Source organism: Nycticebus coucang, chromosome 2 (genome assembly GCF_027406575.1).
Source record: "Nycticebus coucang isolate mNycCou1 chromosome 2, mNycCou1.pri, whole genome shotgun sequence".
Taxonomy (NCBI): domain Eukaryota; kingdom Metazoa; phylum Chordata; class Mammalia; order Primates; family Lorisidae; genus Nycticebus; species Nycticebus coucang.
In genome coordinates this window covers 7,332,146-7,350,184 of record NC_069781.1, presented here as the reverse complement: position 1 = coordinate 7,350,184, position 18,039 = coordinate 7,332,146, and the positions used below count along the sequence as shown (strand labels likewise).

The 18,039-nt window shown below is 44.7% G+C and overlaps 2 protein-coding genes and 1 pseudogene across 4 annotated transcripts in view; 1 reads left to right on the top strand and 2 right to left on the bottom strand.

Moving 5' to 3' along the window:
• GPR107 (G protein-coupled receptor 107) overlaps positions 1–18,039 on the top strand; it is a 76,424-nt gene that overhangs the window by 34,527 nt on the left and 23,858 nt on the right. For all 3 annotated transcript variants that reach the window (XM_053559770.1, XM_053559774.1, XM_053559781.1), the window contains exons 10-14: positions 287–362; positions 2,516–2,589; positions 3,354–3,471; positions 4,764–4,894; positions 8,998–9,041. In XM_053559770.1, coding sequence (XP_053415745.1) covers positions 287–362; positions 2,516–2,589; positions 3,354–3,471; positions 4,764–4,894; positions 8,998–9,041 — 443 coding nt within the window. The remainder of the gene's footprint in view (positions 1–286; positions 363–2,515; positions 2,590–3,353; positions 3,472–4,763; positions 4,895–8,997; positions 9,042–18,039) is intronic.
• Positions 5,493–7,409, bottom strand: LOC128567599 (60S ribosomal protein L23-like). Its single transcript, XM_053564922.1, is given in 4 exon segments — positions 5,493–5,623; positions 5,626–5,675; positions 6,245–6,448; positions 7,399–7,409. Coding segments are annotated over 4 exon segments (396 nt in total).
• On the bottom strand, positions 13,022–13,133 carry LOC128580283 (uncharacterized; annotated as a pseudogene).

Genomic DNA, 18,039 nt, shown 5'->3' with positions numbered 1-18,039 from the left:
TAATGAGTTTTTCTATTTTTAGTAGAGACAGGGTCTTGCTCTTGCTCAGGCTGGTCTCAGACTCCTGAGCTCAAGAGATCCTCCTGCTTCCACCTCCCAGAGTGCTTGGATTACAGGTGTAAACACTGCACCTAGGCCCAAAACTCCTTTTTAGAAAAGGTTTCGTATTTGCAGTTTGGTCATAGTATATTTGCTATGTCCTTATAAATATAGCTGATGCCGAGAGCTTTGACTGTTCTTTGGGAGAATGGAGTCTTCTGTTAATTCTTTTCTCTCTGTTTTATAGGAATGATGTATTTAAAATTCACTGGTTGATGGCGGCTCTTCCTTTCACCAAGTCTCTTTCCTTGGTGTTCCATGCAGTATGTATTAGCATTTTGGGGGGTCCTTCATGACATGATGTACAATGCTCATATGAATCAGGAAAGTCCAAGAAAAGGGATAGTTTGATGTAACATAGTGGAAGAATACATTTCTCATGAAGCCTCCTTTTGTCTAGGAGGGCCTGGCCCTAGCAGTAAATGTTTACCACCTTCCCTGACACTAGACTCAAGATATCTTCTGATACTACTTATAGGCCCACAGTTTTTCTAGGGCACTTGTTTTCTTTTTTTTGTTTTTGTCATTCTTGAGATGAGAGTGCCACCTGCTGAGTTGTTCCCATGACTTCCATGTTTCCAAATAGTCCCCCGTGTTTCTACTTAGCTTGAAGTCAAAATTTGAGAGAAAATTGATAATGTAAAGATGGAGGCATAAGAATTGAACTTTACCTTTGACCGTTTAGGACAGATATGAATTGAAATGAACTTGCTGGTGGGGATAAGATTATAACTTCTCCAGTCTGTGGGCCAACAAAATACCCATGACCACACTTAGGAGGGTGACAGTCTCTAAACATGAGCTCTCCTGCTCCACTCGCAAGTGTCCCCTAGGAAAAAGCAGTAATGTTACAATAATCCAGTTATAATGTCAAGATCTGACAGTTGTTTGGATAATTTTCTATTTGGATCTAAGTTAAAAGAAGCTTTCTGGAGCCAGATGGATAATGAATAATAGGGTCCTTGAGTCCCTTTAATTTTTAAGGGGCCATTCGGATAGAATGAAAGATACATAAGTTGACGTCAGCTTTGTTAGTTCTTCCAGGAGGCATTTTGGATGTTCTCCTGAAACTTGCCACTTAGGTTAAAATGCATTGATGGCTTTAAGTAGCTCTAAATTTACAGATTTTTTTTTTTTTTTTTTTTTTTGAGACAGAGTCTCACTGCGTCACCCTCAATAGAGTGCTGTGGCATCACAGCTCACAGTAACCTCAAACTCTTGGGCTTCAGTGATTCTCTTGCCTCAGCCTCCTAAGCAGCTGGGACTATAGGCTCCCGCCACAATGCCCAGCAATTTTTTTGTTACAGTTGTCATTATTGTTTGGTAGGCCCAGGCCAGGTTCAAATCTGCCAGCCCAGGTATATGTGGGCAGTGCCCTAGCCACTGAGCTACATGCACCAAGCCTAAATTTACAGATTTTTTTAAAAGAAAAATATAGTGGGCAGCGCCTGTGGCTCAAAGGAGTAGGCCGCCGGCCCCATATGCCAGAGGTGGCCGGTTCAAGCCCAGCCCTGGCCAAAAACTGCAAAAAAAAAGAAATAGTTGAAGCTGGGTGATTGCATGTAGATTATTTTTATTGGCTGATTGGCTTATGTGAGTAGCAGGAATATGAAAAATAAAGTTCTTGGCCAGGATAATTAGAAGACTTGGGGCATTTGACCTTTGTAGATTTTTAAGAAAATAGACAACTATTTGCCAAAGTGACTCACTTCCTTCAGGAGAAAGGCCCAGGCTGTGTTGAGTTTCTTAAGCTGACATTTGTTGGTGCGCTCACACGCTTAATTGTGTTTTGTTTGTTTTTGAGACAGTCTCAGTTTGTCTCCTTCCATAGAGGGCCGTTGGGTCACAGCTCACAGCAACCTCCAACTCTTGGGCTCAAGCGATTCTCTTGCTTCAGCCTCCCAAGTAGCTGGGACTACAGGCACACGCCACATAGCCGGCTGTTTTTGAAGATAGGGTCTCCCTCTGGCTCAGGCTGGTCTGGAACTCCTGAGTTTAGGTGATCCACCAGCCTCGGCCCTCCAGAGTGCTGCAATTACAGGCATGAGCCATTGCACCTGGCCTTACTCGCTTACTTGTAAACCGTCAAGTGAGGCATTAGGCAATGGGGTGGAATGGGTGATGTCCTCTGAGGTCATTTCGTGTTTTTCTGTGCTCTAAGGCAGGGGTCCTCAAACTTTTTAAACAGGGGGCCAGTTGACTGTCCTTCAGACCGTTGGAGGGCTGGACTATAGTTTAAAAAAAAAAAACTAACAAATTCCTATGCACACTGCACCTATCTTATTTTGAAGTAAAAAAAAAAAAACGGGAACAAATACAATCACACCGTCTCATGTGGCCCGTGGGCCGCAGTTTGAGGACCCCTGCTAAGGCGTGTAGCAGATGAACCTTTCTGAAATGCGTTGTTTGATTTCAGATCGACTACCACTATATCTCCTCTCAGGGCTTTCCTATTGAAGGTTGGGCTGTTGTGTACTACATAACTCACCTGTAAGTATGAGGGTACACATGAAGTACTCATACCATGAATGGCATACCAAAAATCTGGGGCTAGGCAGGGACCTGCCCTGAGTTGACTGGCCCTGCCGCCCATGGCAGGCTGTCCGGGCCTTTGCATACTAAAGGTATGTGGTGCACATGCAGCTGTTCAAACTTGAGAATTTGGGCTTGGTGGCTTGCTCTTGCCTCCCTGTGACCATTGGCTGTACTGGTAGCAGATGCAGAGCTAACTCTGTGCCCTGACTGAAGTTTTACACACATGGTGCATTTCTTTTTTTTTTTTTTTTGAGACAGAGTCTCACTGTGTCTACCCTTGGTAGAGTGCGATGGCATCAGAGTTCACAGCAACCTCAAACTCCTGGGCTTAAACGAATCTCTTGCCCCCACCTCCCAAGTAGCTGGAACAACGGGCACCCGCCATAACGCCTGGCTATTTTCTTTTTGCAGTTTTCATTGTTGTTTAGTTGGCCTGGGCCGGGCTCAAACCCTCCAGCCTCAGTGCATGTGGCTGGCACCATAACCACTGTGCTACGAGCACCAAGCCGACACGGTGCATTTCTTGAATTCAGCTGCCTATCTTTTACGGGATGCATGTGAGCCCGAGAATAATCTGTGCAGTCTAACTGGCCAAGTGATTATCTAAAGCAGTGGTTCTCAACTTTCCTAATGCTGCAACCCTTTAATACAGTTCCTATGGGTTGCGACCACTGGTCTAAAGAAACCCGTTGGTGTTTGTTCATTGTTCTCTCTTCCAGTTTGAAAGGGGCACTGCTGTTCATTACCATCGCACTCATTGGCACTGGCTGGGCTTTCATAAAGCACATCCTTTCTGATAAAGACAAAAAGATCTTCATGATTGTCATCCCACTCCAGGTAAGGGAACCCTAATCCCACTTGTCACTTCCTCTCTGGGCATTTATCCCTGCTCAGCTCAAGGCCTCTGTGGGAAGAGGGAATCAGCTGTCCCAAAAACCTAGCTTCTGCCCTTGGGGGTTGAAGATCGGTATTCTCTTTCTGAATTCCTACAGAGCTGGACTTCAGGTCTTTGCACTGGGAGACATTAAACAGTCATCCTTAAACCAGCCGTGAATACCTCCACTTTAAATAGAGCGCTGTTGGAGGCTCGGGAGACACACAGTCCTGCTTTCTCTTCTGCATCCATTTGTCCTATAACAGAATAGTGCTCTTAATGAGAAGCTCAGATACACAGTGATCTTATTAACAAATTATTTTAAAACTGTTAATGATATCAGTGAGTTTCCACAAGCAGAATATAGTTAAGTACGTGGATGCAGATGAACCTCAGTGGGGAGAAGTTTGCCGTGTCCAGGGAAGGGAGGACCTGGGCTTAAATGATGCCTGTGAGCAGCAGTGTGGCCACTCAGCTGCAGTGCTGAAACTGCCATTCTTGCCATTCTGGTCTCTCATCGCGTGGTCCCATTTGGCACATAGAAGAGATATTTGAGAAGCTGAGCCTAAGGAGTACAGGCATCATGGCTAAATGGGGTGTAAAGCACCCTGTCCAGCACCTGAATAACTCGTAGGGCTCAGAGTGCCTAAAAAGCAAAGTGGCCTGGTTATCTTTTGCTATGTAAAATATCACCTGAAAACTTAGTGACTTAGCACTCTGACCTTTAATTTTTCTCTTCCCATTTTTTGTGGTCAGGAATTTGGGAGTGGCTTAATAGGGTAGGTCTGGCTTGGGATTGCATGTAGAGTCTGACAGTGGCTGGTAGCATCTCCAAGCACTTGGATCTGTCTCTTGGGCTGAGAACACTTGTTCAGATGGGCTAGAACAGCAGGCCCTTTGGGCATCTTTCTGTCTCTGCATGGTCTCTCCAGTTTGGTGTTTTCAGGTAGTCAGTCTTCTTCCAAGAAGGCTCAGGGCTCCAAAGGTCCTGAGCAGAAGCTGCTCAGAAGCTAGATCTTCCTCAGAAATCTATCTTACTATATTGGATCAATCACAAGCCTGCCCAGGTTTAAGGGGATGGCATAGAGACTGTGCTATTAAGAGAAACTTGCAAGTAAGTGAAAGAGTACATGTGATTGGAACTAATACTGTGGCTGTAGGTTTGGGATTTATAGGCCCAGGTGTACACCCACATTGGGTCTGGTGTCACTGGGACAATCTAGTTGAGGCCTCAGGAAATTCTCGTGTCCTGCAGGTCCTGGCCAATGTAGCCTACATCATCATAGAATCCACTGAGGAGGGCACGACAGAGTACAGCTTGTGGAAGGACTCCCTGTTTCTGGTTGACCTGCTGTGTTGTGGAGCCATCCTCTTCCCAGTGGTATGGTGAGTAACCCCCAGAGAGGGAGGCTGAGTGATAGGACAGCTTGGCTGTCAAGCTCAACAGCTGAACAGACCATTCCCAGATTGATCTGAATCATACAAGACATGTGTTTAAAAGGACAGCTTTGGCTCAGTGCCCCGTAGCTCAGTGGTTAGGTCCCCGGCCACATGCACCTGGGGCCGAACCCACCTGGGCTTGCTAAACAATAATGACAACTACAACAACAACAATAAAAAATAGCTGGGCATTGTGGTAGGCACCTGTAGTCCAGCTGCTTGGGAGACTGAGGCAAGAGAATCGCTTAAGCCCAAGAGTTTGAGTTTGCTGTGAGCTGTGTCACCACAGCACTCTACTTAGGGCGACATAGAAAGACTCTGTCTCAATAAATAAATAAATAAAAAATACAGCTTTCTGGGTCCCTGACTGATCTGGATCCGCGACAAGGGGTGGCCTCTGTCTCTTTATCAGTTCCCCAGGGCCTTCCAGTAGATTAGTCTGGCACCCTGGGCTTGCATATAGCACAGTTCTCTTGTTGTGAGGTGGGGGGAAGGGGGCAAAATCAAATTTTTAACTTTCTTTTACAAATATTCTGGAGGAGAATCATGCAATGCTGCCAGCATCAGACACCATCCTGGGCCACAAGTCTGTGGCACACTCCTTTGCAATTGGTCCTCTAATGCCAGAACCTTTCATCTTGTCTTTATTGTTTACTGTGACCCCTATGTTATCTTTCTCCAGTATGACTTTCATGATTGAATTACCACTGGTGGATGTATCTTCTTTCTCCAAGCTCTGGTTTGCCTTTCCTTCTTTTTTTTGAGACAGAGCCTCAAGCTGTTGCCCTGGCTGGAGTATTGTGGCATCACAGCTCACAGCAACCTCCAACTCCTGGGCTCAAGTGATTCTCCTGCTTCTACCTCCCAAGTAGCTGGAACTATAGGCACCCGCCACAACACCCGATTATTTTTTGGTTGAAGCTGTCATTGTTGTTTGGCTGGCCCAGGCTAGATACGAACCCACCAGCTCAGGTGTATGTAGCTGGCGCCTTAGCCACTTGAGCCACAGGTGCAGAGGCTGGTTTGCCTTTCTTTTTTTTTTTTTTTTTTTTTTTGTAGAGACAGAGTCTCACTTTATGGCCCTTGGTAGAGTGCCATGGCATCACACAGCTCACAGCAACTTCCAACTCTTGGGCTTAAGCGATTCTCCTGCCTCAGCCTCCCGAGTAGCTGGGACTACAGGCGCCCGCCACAACGCCCGGCTATTTTTTTTTTGGTTGCAGTTCAGCCGGGGCCAGGTTTGAACCCGCCACCCTCGGTATATGGGGCCGACGCCTTACCGACTGAGCCACAGGCGCCGCCCCTGGTTTGCCTTTCTTGATTGTGGCCATTACCATGTCACCCACACCAGCAGTGGGAAGTCTATTCATTTGTCCCTTGATCTCTTTCACAGAGATGATATGCAGATTTTCAACTTTTGTGTTATCAGCACAATTGATCATGGCTCCTGCCAGAAAACCCAGGAAAATCTGGAATTTTGCGCCAAAGGACTCAAAATGTCTTCACTTCATCTTGAATGCCAAAAAACATTGGGCACAATTCTAAGACAGTAGAGAAGAGTTGGGAAATGAGAACTTAGTTGCAACAAAAAATGGCAGCCTGAATTTAGGGGGAAGGGAACTGAAGAAATCCCATAAGGAGCCATTTCTTGCTAAGTTACATGGAAAATGAGGAAGGACATTAATAAAACCAGTGACAGTTCTCAGCATGGAGTATCTTTAGAACGGTTTGCTCTGTTCCTGCATATGGCAATGGAGATGCATAGATTATGCTTTGATTATGTGGAAAGAGGCATTAGTGCGAAATCAGTGGTTGATGAGAAAGAATACCCTTATTAAATCACATGGAAAGTGATGGATCTTCTTGGTCAGTAAGAAACTGGCAGAGGAAAATAGTGTAGTAAAAAAATAAAACACTTACTTCACCCTTAATCATCTAGTAGTTTTGTGGCTTTTTTTTTTTTTTTTTTTTGAGAGATGAGTCTCATTATGTCACCCTTGGTAGAGTGCTGGGGCGTCATAGCTCACAGCAACCTCAAACTCTTGGGCTTAAGCAATTCTCTTGCCTCAGCCTCCTGAGTAGCTGGGATGACAGGCACCTGTCACAACACCAGACGGCTATTGTTTGGTTGCAGTTGTCATTGTTGTTTAGCAGGCCTGGGCGGTGCTCGAACCTGCCATCTTTGGTGAATGTGGCCGGCACTCTACTCACTGAGCTACGGGCCCCAAGCCAAGTTTTGTGGCTTTTTCAATGTAATTCTTTTGAAATAAAGTTTAAAGAAATAGATTTGCCTGCCTTCTATTAGAAATGAGATGCTTCTTATTACAATGCCCCATGCAACAAATCAATATTTTTTTAGGATCCTGGGGTTAGTCAATTACTCTGATCATTTGGAACATGGTGCCAATGGAGTGTAGTCCTCATTCCAGCCAGTTAGATTCACTCCTCACCGTGATTCCATCGTACTTCACACGTGATCTTATATCAGTTGTGTACGCAGTTACCGGCATAGAAAAGAAGGTACTAATGAGTTTTCTTTTCTTTTTTTGTTAAGAGTCTTACTCTTGTTGCCCAGTCTAGAGTACCGTAGCTCACAGCAACCTCAAACTCCTGGGCTCAAACAATCCTTTTGCTACAGCCTCCCCAGTTGCTGGGACTACAAGCACCTGCCATAACAACCCGCTAGTGTTTCTGTTTTTAGTATTGACAGGGTCTCATTCTTACTCAGGTTGGTCTTGAACTCTTGAGCTCAAGCAGTCCACCCGCCTCAGCCTCTCAGAGTGCTAGGATTACAGGTGTGAGCCACTGCGCCCAGCCCTAATAAGTCTTTTTATCACCACAACCATCCACCATCCTGCTCAGGAAGAAGTAACTCAGGCATCTGTAACCTAAGTTGGCCAACATTGTCTCCAGATAGAAAGAACATCTTATCGGGGAGCAGAGGTGAAGACCCCACTCTGATTTAGGCTACTACTAGAACAAACATTAGGAACCCACCCAAGCTATGGAGATACAAGTGGTCATTTGCTGCCACTTGTTTATTACAGCACTAATGAGAAGATGCCAAATGGCAAGATTTCTTAAAGTAATAGTGTCCTGAAAGTTACTATAAAATGAGGAAAAGATCAGTAAATATTAGAGAAGTGATGTAAGAAATAACATCAGTAACATGGTAAAATTCCTGTTCAGCTAGCGTGGGTTAAGGGCCATCTTTGTACTGGTTAGCTTTTCAGGGTTGCTGTAATCATTTCTCAAGTAAACAGCCCCTCTCATAGGTGGGCAAACTCCTGAGCCTCTAGAAGAGATTTCTTTTGTCAACAAGAATGACAGTGTCAGAACCTGGCTCCCTTCCCTGGCACACCCTGTCCGCCTGTACCCTACCCTGCTCACCCTCTAGGGCAGTTTATCCTTTGGTGGCTTTGAACTGTCCCTAGAACTCTGATCTGCCGCTTTTAAATAATACTAATGTTCTCCTGCCTAAACTGTAATGATAGTAATCAGTTACTGGCACATCATAGCCAGAAAAATAGACTTCTTGGAGGCTGGCATTTTTTAGCAGTTAGAAATCTCTGCTCAATGAAATGAGTTTTCAGGAAGCCTCATGTCCATAGGACCTAGGCTCAACTTCAGAAGTCAGCCTGTGACTTTCTTCTAGGGTGAATTCTATCCCCTTGGCAGGTGAGCTCAGTGATGCTTCTTTGTTTTAGGAGTGTTAGGTGAGGAGATGGTTGTGGGGATTGGAAATTAGAGTTCTGCAGTGTTAAATGATTGTGTTTGGTTATTTCCTCACACTTTGGTGGCTTCCAGATTTACTGCCACAGGTTCGCCAGCAGAGGGCATCTTTGCCTCTCAAACTTAAGCACCATACATGGTGAAGTGTTGATTATCAAAGGTCCCCTGGTTTTTAGGGAGGGTGCCTTCTAAAATTAAATGGTCCAACCTTTCAGTTTATAATTAAGGGATTCAAGGCCTCAAGTTACTAGCGCTGGAAATAGAGAGGAATGCAAATTTGTCAGCTAACCTTTTGTTCTCCAAATGTTTATTTTTAGGTCAATCAGACATTTACAAGAAGCGTCAGCAACAGATGGAAAAGGCAAGTTCCCTTGTGCTCTTTCTGTGCTGCTCAGCTTTCTCTGAATGCTGCTAAGAGGTGGAGGCAGGCCTGCTGAGTCTGAAGGCTTCCTCTTCTTGGGGAGTGAGGCTGAGGAACTCTAGGGGCCTACGTTGGAAGAGCAGTGGGGGCTGCAGGGGGGCAGAAGCAGGTGTTGAACACGACAGAGTCACTGGTAAAGGAGGCTTAGGGATAATGCTGCTTATTAAGATGATTCATTTCCACTCATGATTGTGATTTTCACCTTCTCAAAACTGAGTCAGAAAGAGAAAATCTTGTCTTGGAAGGGCCAGATAACACTTTACTGTGAGAACAGGAGGTATAATGGATTGGATATGGCTATGTGTAAAGCAGCCCTTCCTGCTGATTTAACACACTTTCAAAATAGATGTGTCAGTATTAATTTAAAATGAGACTCTGATGCTGGAAAGAACCTCTAAAATTGATATTTAAATAGTCCTGCCATTGTAAGTCTTCTCCATCTCCTTGATTGTGCAACCATGCCTCCTAAGGCAGAAAAGAAGCTGCAAAGAAAATATTTTGTGTGTTTCTGGGCTTACTTGAATAATGCCCAGTACCACAGGGTGCCGTAGCTCAGATGCCACAGAGGTTTGAGGAGCAGGGCTCCGTGGAAGGCCAGAGCTGCCTCTGGATCCGTGAAGTCATACACCTAATATTGATACTAACATTCTTTATGGCACATCATTGGTTACCAATAATAAAAAGAAACAGGGTATTTTTTTTTGTTGTTAATTAAGTTTTGTTGCTGACCTTTTTTCTGATTATAAAGGTGATATGGATTTATCTTTGGAAATTTAGAAAACATATAGTGGCTACAAATCTTATTTCACAAAGTTGATACATAACTAATATCACATCATTTTTTTAAATTGAATTAAACATGATTTCAGGGCTTCACCAGGTTCAGGTAAGATCCCTGGGTTCTTAGAGCGCAGTATTCTGGAAGATCTCTCCAGTCGGGGCCTGGAATGGTTACTGCTGTGCTTGCTGTCTGCATCCATGTACCTCCTGCTTCTGGGTGGCTTTGTAGGGCAGTGGGCAGGGGGACTTACCCAGGCAGGGAGCTCCGCTCAGGCTGAGTCCAGTCTCCCAAGGCCTACCCAGCTTCCTGAGTGTGGCTCATGCCTCCTTATGTTTTCTTTCTACCTCTGAGAAATAGCCCTTCTCTTTTGTTTTCTCATTTAAAATTTCAGAGGCGCTGGATTCCTTTCTTTTCCCTCTGGAATATCCTCTGTGATAAATCCTTTTCAGTGAATTTAAACTGGAGCATTGTCGTCTGCAGAAAGCCTTTGTTTTTATTCTGGCTGTGCCCCTTTCCTGGAATGGGATAGAATAAATACAAAAAATAAAATTAAAGTTAAAATTTTAATAAAGCATCTTGCCACAAACACAAAAACCCAAGGTAAAAAGTAAAAATCTACCTTCTGAGAATAATTGGGAGATATTTTTGTCTTTTTTCCCATTTCTATCCATGTTATGTTTTTTTGCAGTTGTTTACCAAGCCTGGGTCAGCTCAAACCCACCAGCCTCAGTGTATATGGCCGGCATCCTACCCACTTAGCTATGGGCGCCAAGCCTATCCATGTTATGTTAAAGGATATTTTTATTATTTTTGTAACTTAGTGACTAGGTTTTTGCTTTTGTTTATTCATTTAGAGACAGTCTCACTCTGTCACCCTCAGTAGAGTACAGTGGTGTCAAAGCTCACATCAACCTCAGACTCTTGGGTTCATGCAATTCTCTTGCCTCAGCCTCCCAAGTAGCTGAGACTACAGGCACCCGCCACAACACCCGGCTGTTTTTAGATGGGGTTCCACTCTTGCCCAGGCTGGTCTTGAACTACTGACCTCCAGCAATCCACCTGCCTTGGCCTCCCAGAGTGGTAGGATTACAGGCATGAGCCACTGCGCCCGGCCAGTTTTTTCTTATATTAATATAAAGTAATGAGACCTTTAAACTTTTTCCTCTTACGTGCTTCAGTATTTCTAAATTCACCTTTCTGGGTTTTTTGTCTGAAAATGTTAAGAAGCCCCAGAGGCAGTGTTTTTCGGTTGGTAAGGCTTTATTTCTTCTTGGCTCCATCCCCCCACCTTTGTCAGTTCTCTGGCCCTTCCTCCCTCTGACTCCGCTGCTCTTCACCTTCTCTGTCTTGCTTTAGTGGTCTGGGTAGGGGGTGGCTGTGGTGAGTAACTGTTGACTCCAGTGACTGTTGACTCCAGCTGAGGTTGGTCATTAGCTGAGGATCTTAGTAGTGCCCTGCCTGGGATAGATAGCACAGCAGGTAAGGCCAGAGATGGGGTCAGGCCTGTCCTCCAGCATCTGGCGCATGAGGCAGTTGCTTGTTTTTTCCACCAGGTGACAGCATGGGACCTCTTCGGTGGAGAGTGAATGTAAAAGCAGGAAGTCCCATAGGCAGACCAGGGCTTACACCCCCCTGTTCTTAGGAGGATGGCTGATAAGGAAGTACCCATTTCTCAGTAGCAAGTGTTACAAGCTCTGAAAGGGGGACAGTGTAGAGTAGGAGTGTCTTCTTACTTCATGTTCTTTTTTCTGAATTGATTTGGGCTATGGGATGGTTTTGAGTAGTATATATATATATTTTTTTGAGACAGAGTTTCACTGTGTTATCCCTGGTAGAATGCTGTGGCATCATAGCTTAACAGCAACCTCAAACTCTTGGACTCAAGAGATTTTCTTATCTCATCCTTCCAAGTAGCTGGGAACTACAGGCACCTGCCACACGACTATTTTTAGAGATGGGGGTCTTGCTCTTGCTCGGGCTAGTCTCGAACCTTTGAGCTCAGGGCAGTCCACCCCCCTCGGCTTCCTAGAGTGCTAGGATTACAGGTGTGAGCCACCACGCCCGGCCTGAGTATTATTCTGTAGTCTGAAAAATGGTTATGCTTATGACACTCCCAGAGTGAAGGCAGCCATGTGTCCACAGCTGAAGTCCCCCCTGCAGAGAAATCTCAGGAATAGCACTCTGTGCTGGCAGGCCAACCTCAGGTGTGACTGCAGTGAGGCCTTGTCCTATGAGGCAGTACAGGTGCTCTAGAGTGAGCTCACTGGGCCTGTTGATCCTCTGTGCTCCTTTGTACCCCTTCTGACATCCAGCTCATCCCAGCAGCGAAGGAGAACATGGACCAGCAGTAATATCTCCTGTTGGATTTGGAAACATTTTGCTAGATGGTATCTGCCATTCTCATTCTTGTTCATCGTTCCACTGACTCACTGCATTGCATTGACAGTAACTTGGGCTAAAGAATCTCATTTTTAGTTTAGATGTAGCCAGGCTGAGCAATTGCTGTTTGTTGTTATTCCTCCTGCACTTGATTGAATATAGCTTTCACAGAGTATTTGTTTGGATTTTGTTTACTTTTACTGTTTTTTTTTTTTTTTTTGTAGAGACAGTTTCACTTTATAGCCCTCGGTAGAGTGCCGTGGCACCACACAGCTCACAGCAACCTCCAACTCCTGGGCTTAAGCGATTCTCCTGCCTCAGCCTCCTGAGTAGCTGGGACTACAGGCGCCCGCCACAACGCCCGGCTATTTGTTGTTGTTGTTGTTGTTGTTGCAGTTCGGCCGGGGCCATGTTTGAACCCTCGGTATATGGGGCTGGTGCCTTACTGACTGAGCCACAGGTGCCACCCTACTGTTTTTTTTTTAAACAGACTTAATTCACTTTTTTATTCTTGTATAAAAACCCTATGTTGTAGCCACAGCTGGAGCCTGGGTCCTCTGCACAGAGACTCTGGTGTGGGTCTCGACAAGATGGTCAGTGAATTCTTGGTAAGGAGACTTGGTGAACACTGTCTATTTCCAGAGATCAGGAGTGAGATAGCTATAGGTCTTGGAAATGGCATCAAAAGTGGCCTTGGCTAGAGAACAGAAAATAGGATTGGTGGTATGACTTGAGACAAACCCTCAACCCCAGGACCTAAAGATGTTGCACTCCCAGGAACAGAGAGACCACCATAGGCAATTCTATCATGCATTAGGAAAGCCTTCCTTTCTCTCCCTGTTTTTTTTTTTTTTTTAAGAGACAGGGAGTCTCACTTTGTGCAGTGGCATGATCATAGCTCTTTGCAGCCTCAAACTCCTGAGCTGAAGTGATCTTTCCACTTCAGCTTCCAAGTTTCTGGACTACAGGTGCACACCACCATGCCCGGCTAATTTTTCTTTCTTTCTTTTTTTAGAGACGCAAGTGTTGCTGTGTTGTACAGGCTGTTCTTAAACATCTGAGCTCAAGCAATCCCCCCCACCTTGGCCTCCTAAAGTGCTAGGATTACAGATGTGAGCCACTACACTGGCCTTGTTTATTACTTCTTTGTTTCTAGATTCCTTTTGACAGAGCCTGAGAAAACACTAAGGTTGAAGCTGCCCACTGTCCTTAGGCCATGTCTTTCTCTCCACCCACATGCTGTGGCTTCTCTCAGATCCTTAGTCATTTAGATCTGCCGCAGCACTGCATCCTCTGCGTCCCAGGCAGGCATGCCTGGCTCTGGCTCCATGGTTCTTGCCTGCCAGGGTTCACTGGCCGATAATGCCCTTGAGCTTGCTTTCCTAGTGCTATTCCTCTGTGTCATTACCATATAGGACTGGCTTGGAGAGGTACACCATAAATTTAATTAATAGTCTCTGCTTCTCATCATTCTTTTTTTGGCCTTGTGCTCCTGAGGAAGAGTCAGGAGAAGTATTCCGAAGAATTTTAGCTTTTATGGAGCTTCAGAAACATTTATACAAATGACATTAGGCTGGCTGCAGGGTAATGGAGGAATGGCTGCCTGCGGAGCTGCTGCCATGCTCTGAAAGGAGCTGTGCCTATGAGCTGTACTGTCAGGGCAGCAGTTCTGAAGGGGGTCTGAGTTATTTTCATAATCACACATTATTAACCTTTTTTACTGTTGACATTTGCCCTGATGATGCAAAAACAATGGTGAGTAAAACTGTTGGCACTGTCGCTTGATTCGAGGCTGTGGCACTGAACTCTGCTCGTGCTCATTGCATTCTTCACTGCCACCTACTTGCAAGGGTGAAAAAGGCTGTGTCACTAGGGATGGACTCAACCCTAGAGTCTCTATCTTTAATATTTTGTGTGACAAAATGGAAAGTATACATAAAGCCCTTCTGTAGGCCAAGGTACGATGTCATGGTTTTGAGGAAGAACGTATGTGATTGTGTGTGTCGCCAGCTGGACTAGCTGTTGTGCTTGTGGAACACCATTTTTCTTTGAAAGAATGACTGACTGCTATGGTGACCTAGATTTGGGTTTTAGGCAGTCATTTTATTGCAAAATGAATGAAATTAAAGTATCAGTTCAGGAAGAACAACTAACGGTAGTTGTTACCAGTGATAAAATTTGTGTTTTCAAGTGAAAATTAGTATTTAGGAAAATTCATATCTACCATTATATGCATAATAGTTTCCTGGTTCTTTTTTTTGCTTTTGAGACAGAGCCTCAAGCTATTGCCCTGGAGAGAGAGCCGTGGTACAGAGTACACAGCTCACAGCAACCCCCAACTCCTGGGCTTAGGCAATTTTCTTGCCTCAGTCTTCCAAGTAGCTGGGACTACAGGCACCCGCCACAACGTCCGGCTATTTTTTTGGTTGTAGTTGTCATTGTTGTTTGGCAGACCAGGGCTGGATTCGAACCCGCCAGCTCTGGTGTATGTGGCTGGCGCCTTAACCACTTGAGCTACAGGCGCTGAGCCAGTTTCTTGGTTCTTATAAGACTTCTGATACAAACAAGGGTGTGATATATTAACAATGTGAGTTAAGAACTTTTATAATAAGACATTTGGGAGAGCTGGGTAATGCACTGAAACAGTACTTTCCACCTGACCAGTGCAGGTGCCCTGCAGTCACTGTGAATGACAGGGCTCTTCAGCGTACAGGACAGGCTAGGGGAGTTAAATAATAGGATGAAAAGTTCATCAATGCAGTTTCAGATTCCCCACCTTTTTTTTTTAGAGACAGTCTCACTTTATCGCCCTTGATAGAGTGCCATGGTGTCACAGCTCACAGCAACCTCCAACTCCTGGGCTTAGGCGATTCTTTTGCCTCAGCCTCCCCAGTAGCTGGGACTACAGGTGCCCACCACAATGCCCGGCTATGTTTTTTTCTTGCAGTTTGGCTGGGGCCGTGTTTGAACCTGCCACTCTTGGTATATGGGGCCAGCGCCCAACCCATTGAGCCAAAGGCGCTGCCCCTCACTAATGTTTAGAAGCTACCACTTGTCAACTCTTAGTGTAGAATCAGACTGTTCAGTAATCTAAATAGGCCTATGTCTGTTTATATGTGGCTGTTATTTTCTTCATATACTTTGACCAACACACCTCCTTACTATAGATTGGATGAAGCAGCAAATGTGAGGATCCAGCTATGTTTTTATTAAGTTGGATAGTGGGCCAGGGCAGTGGCTCATGCTTGTAATCCTAATGCTTTGGGAGGCCGAGGTGGGCAGATTGCCCTGAGCTCACAGGTTCGAGGCCAGCCTGAGTAAGAGCAAGACCCCATCTCTAAAAATAGCCAGAGCAGTGGCTCACGCCTGCAGTCCTACCACTCTGGGAGGCCAAGGAGGGTGGATTGCTTGAGCTCAAGAGTTTGAGAGCAGCCTGAGCAATAGTGAGACCCTATCTCTACTAAAATAGAGAAACTGAGGCAAGAGGATCACTTGAGCTCAAGAGCTTGAGGTTGCTATGAGCTGTGATGCCACAGCGCTCCACTCAGGGCACCAGAGTAAGACTCTGTCTCAAAAAAAAAAAAAGGCTGAAATAGTACAGAGAGTTACAAAATGGAAAACAATCCCACTCATATTACTAATTTTTTGGGAAAAGATTTTTTTTAAATAAAAAATGTTATTTATGTTAACATGTAATGGGTTTGTTTTTGTTACAATTAGATGAATTGTTAAATATTTTTGAAATTTCTGTTTCACTTTCTAATATGACAAATATTTATAGATGTAACCACATAAACAAAAACTCTTTGAAGACTGCAGTAATTTTAAAAATGTACAGGAATCCTGAGACTGAGAGGTTGAGGACCGTGGCATTAGAGATTAGGTTCCTTCAGTCTCACGGTCATGGCAGCCACAAGGGGAGAGAGTACTGCCCAGTTCTTCTCTTCCTTTGCCTTTCGAGCTTACTTCAGACGTACTCAGGCCAAATGCTAGTGGATGTTTAAGACATCCATTACCTTGGGGCAACTCATGCGAAAGAACTATGTTTATTTGAGTATGTCCATATTAAAAGATATAACGAAAAACCTGTTGGAGAGAGAAAAAATCGTTGGGCTGCATGTCTATGTTACTTACATCTCATTCTTCCTTGGTCTGGTGGTTCTTATCCCTTTTAGGGGTGACGGAGTGATTTGAGAGCACAGTGAGAGGTATAGACCTCTCCCTGACCATGTGGAGTTTTTATGCAATTTTATGGCATTTGCAGACTCCCAAGTTTAATAACCCTTCTTTAGATTAATTTAAATTATCACATTACTCTTGTACAATGGATAGTAACACACCAGCATAGTTATGATATGAGACTTCCTCACTTGCCACAGAGTTCGATAATTGAATGCACTGAACTCTCTGGCAAGTTTCCTCTTCAATTTTTTCTTGCTTTCTCTTTTCTTCCACTTCCACTGGAATGTGCCTCAAAGAGCATTTGTGCTCTGGCATTTTTTTCCATTTTTCTTAATATTGTGATAAAGTATACATAACATAAAATTTACCATTGTAACTATTTTTTTTGTTGTTGTTGAGTCAGAGTCTCACTTTGTTGCCCCCAGTAGACTGCCGTGGCATCACAGCTCACAGCGACCTGAAACCCTTGGGCTCAAGTGATTCTCTTGCCTCAGCCTCCCAAGTAGCTGAGACTGCAGGCACCTGCCACAACTAGAGGCGCAGTGAGAGGTATAGATCTCTCCCTGAGTATGTGGAGTCTCAAACCTGTGAGCTCAGGCAGTCCACCCACCTCGGCCTCCCAGAGTGCTAGATTACAGGCGTGAGCCACTGCACCCAGCCCGTTGTAACTATTTTTAAATATAAAAATCGGTGGTAATAAGTACATTTGCATTGTTGTATAACTATCACTACCATTTATCTCCAGAACTTTTTATCTTCCCAAATTGAAACCCTGTCTCCGCCTTAAAAACTAACTGTCCATTTTGCCCTCCCTAGCCCCTGGCACCCACCATTCCACTTTCTGTCTCTATGAATGTGACTGCTCTAGGGACTGCAAGTGAATGGAATCATGCAATATTTGTCTTTTTGTGACCGGCTTATTTCACATATCTTATGTTCTCAAGGCTTATCCATGTTGTAGCACGTGTCAGAATTTCCTTTGTATGTATGGACCACACTTTGTTTCTCCATTTGTGCAGACACTTCTGAACCTTTAGGTTATTATGAACATTGGTCTATTATATGAGCATTGGCATACATACATGTGTTCAGGTTCCTGCTTTCAGTTCTTTTGGGCATATGCCCAGAAGTGGATCACATGGTAATTCTACCTTTAAGTTTTTGAGAAACTGCCTTGCCGTTTCCTACAGTGGCCGCCCCACTTTACATTCCTACTGGCAGTGCACGTGGATTTCATTTCATCCACATCCTCAAACAACATTTGTTATTTTCTGGTTTGGGTTTTTTTTCTTTGAGACAGAGTCTCCCTGTGTTGTCCTCAGTAGAGTGCTATGGCATCACAGCTCACAGCAAACTCAAACTCTTGGGCTTAAGTGATTCTCTTGCCTCAGCCTCCCCAGTAGCTGGGACTACAGGCACCTGGCTGTTTTTTGATTGTAGTTGTCATTGTTGTTTAGCAGGCCCGGGCTGGGCTCGAACCTGCCAGCCTCAGTGTATGTGGCTGGCTCCCTACTCACTGAGCTACGGGCACCGAGCCATGGGTTTTTTTGCTTTTTTTTATATATAATAACCATCCTAATGGATCTGAAGTGGTAT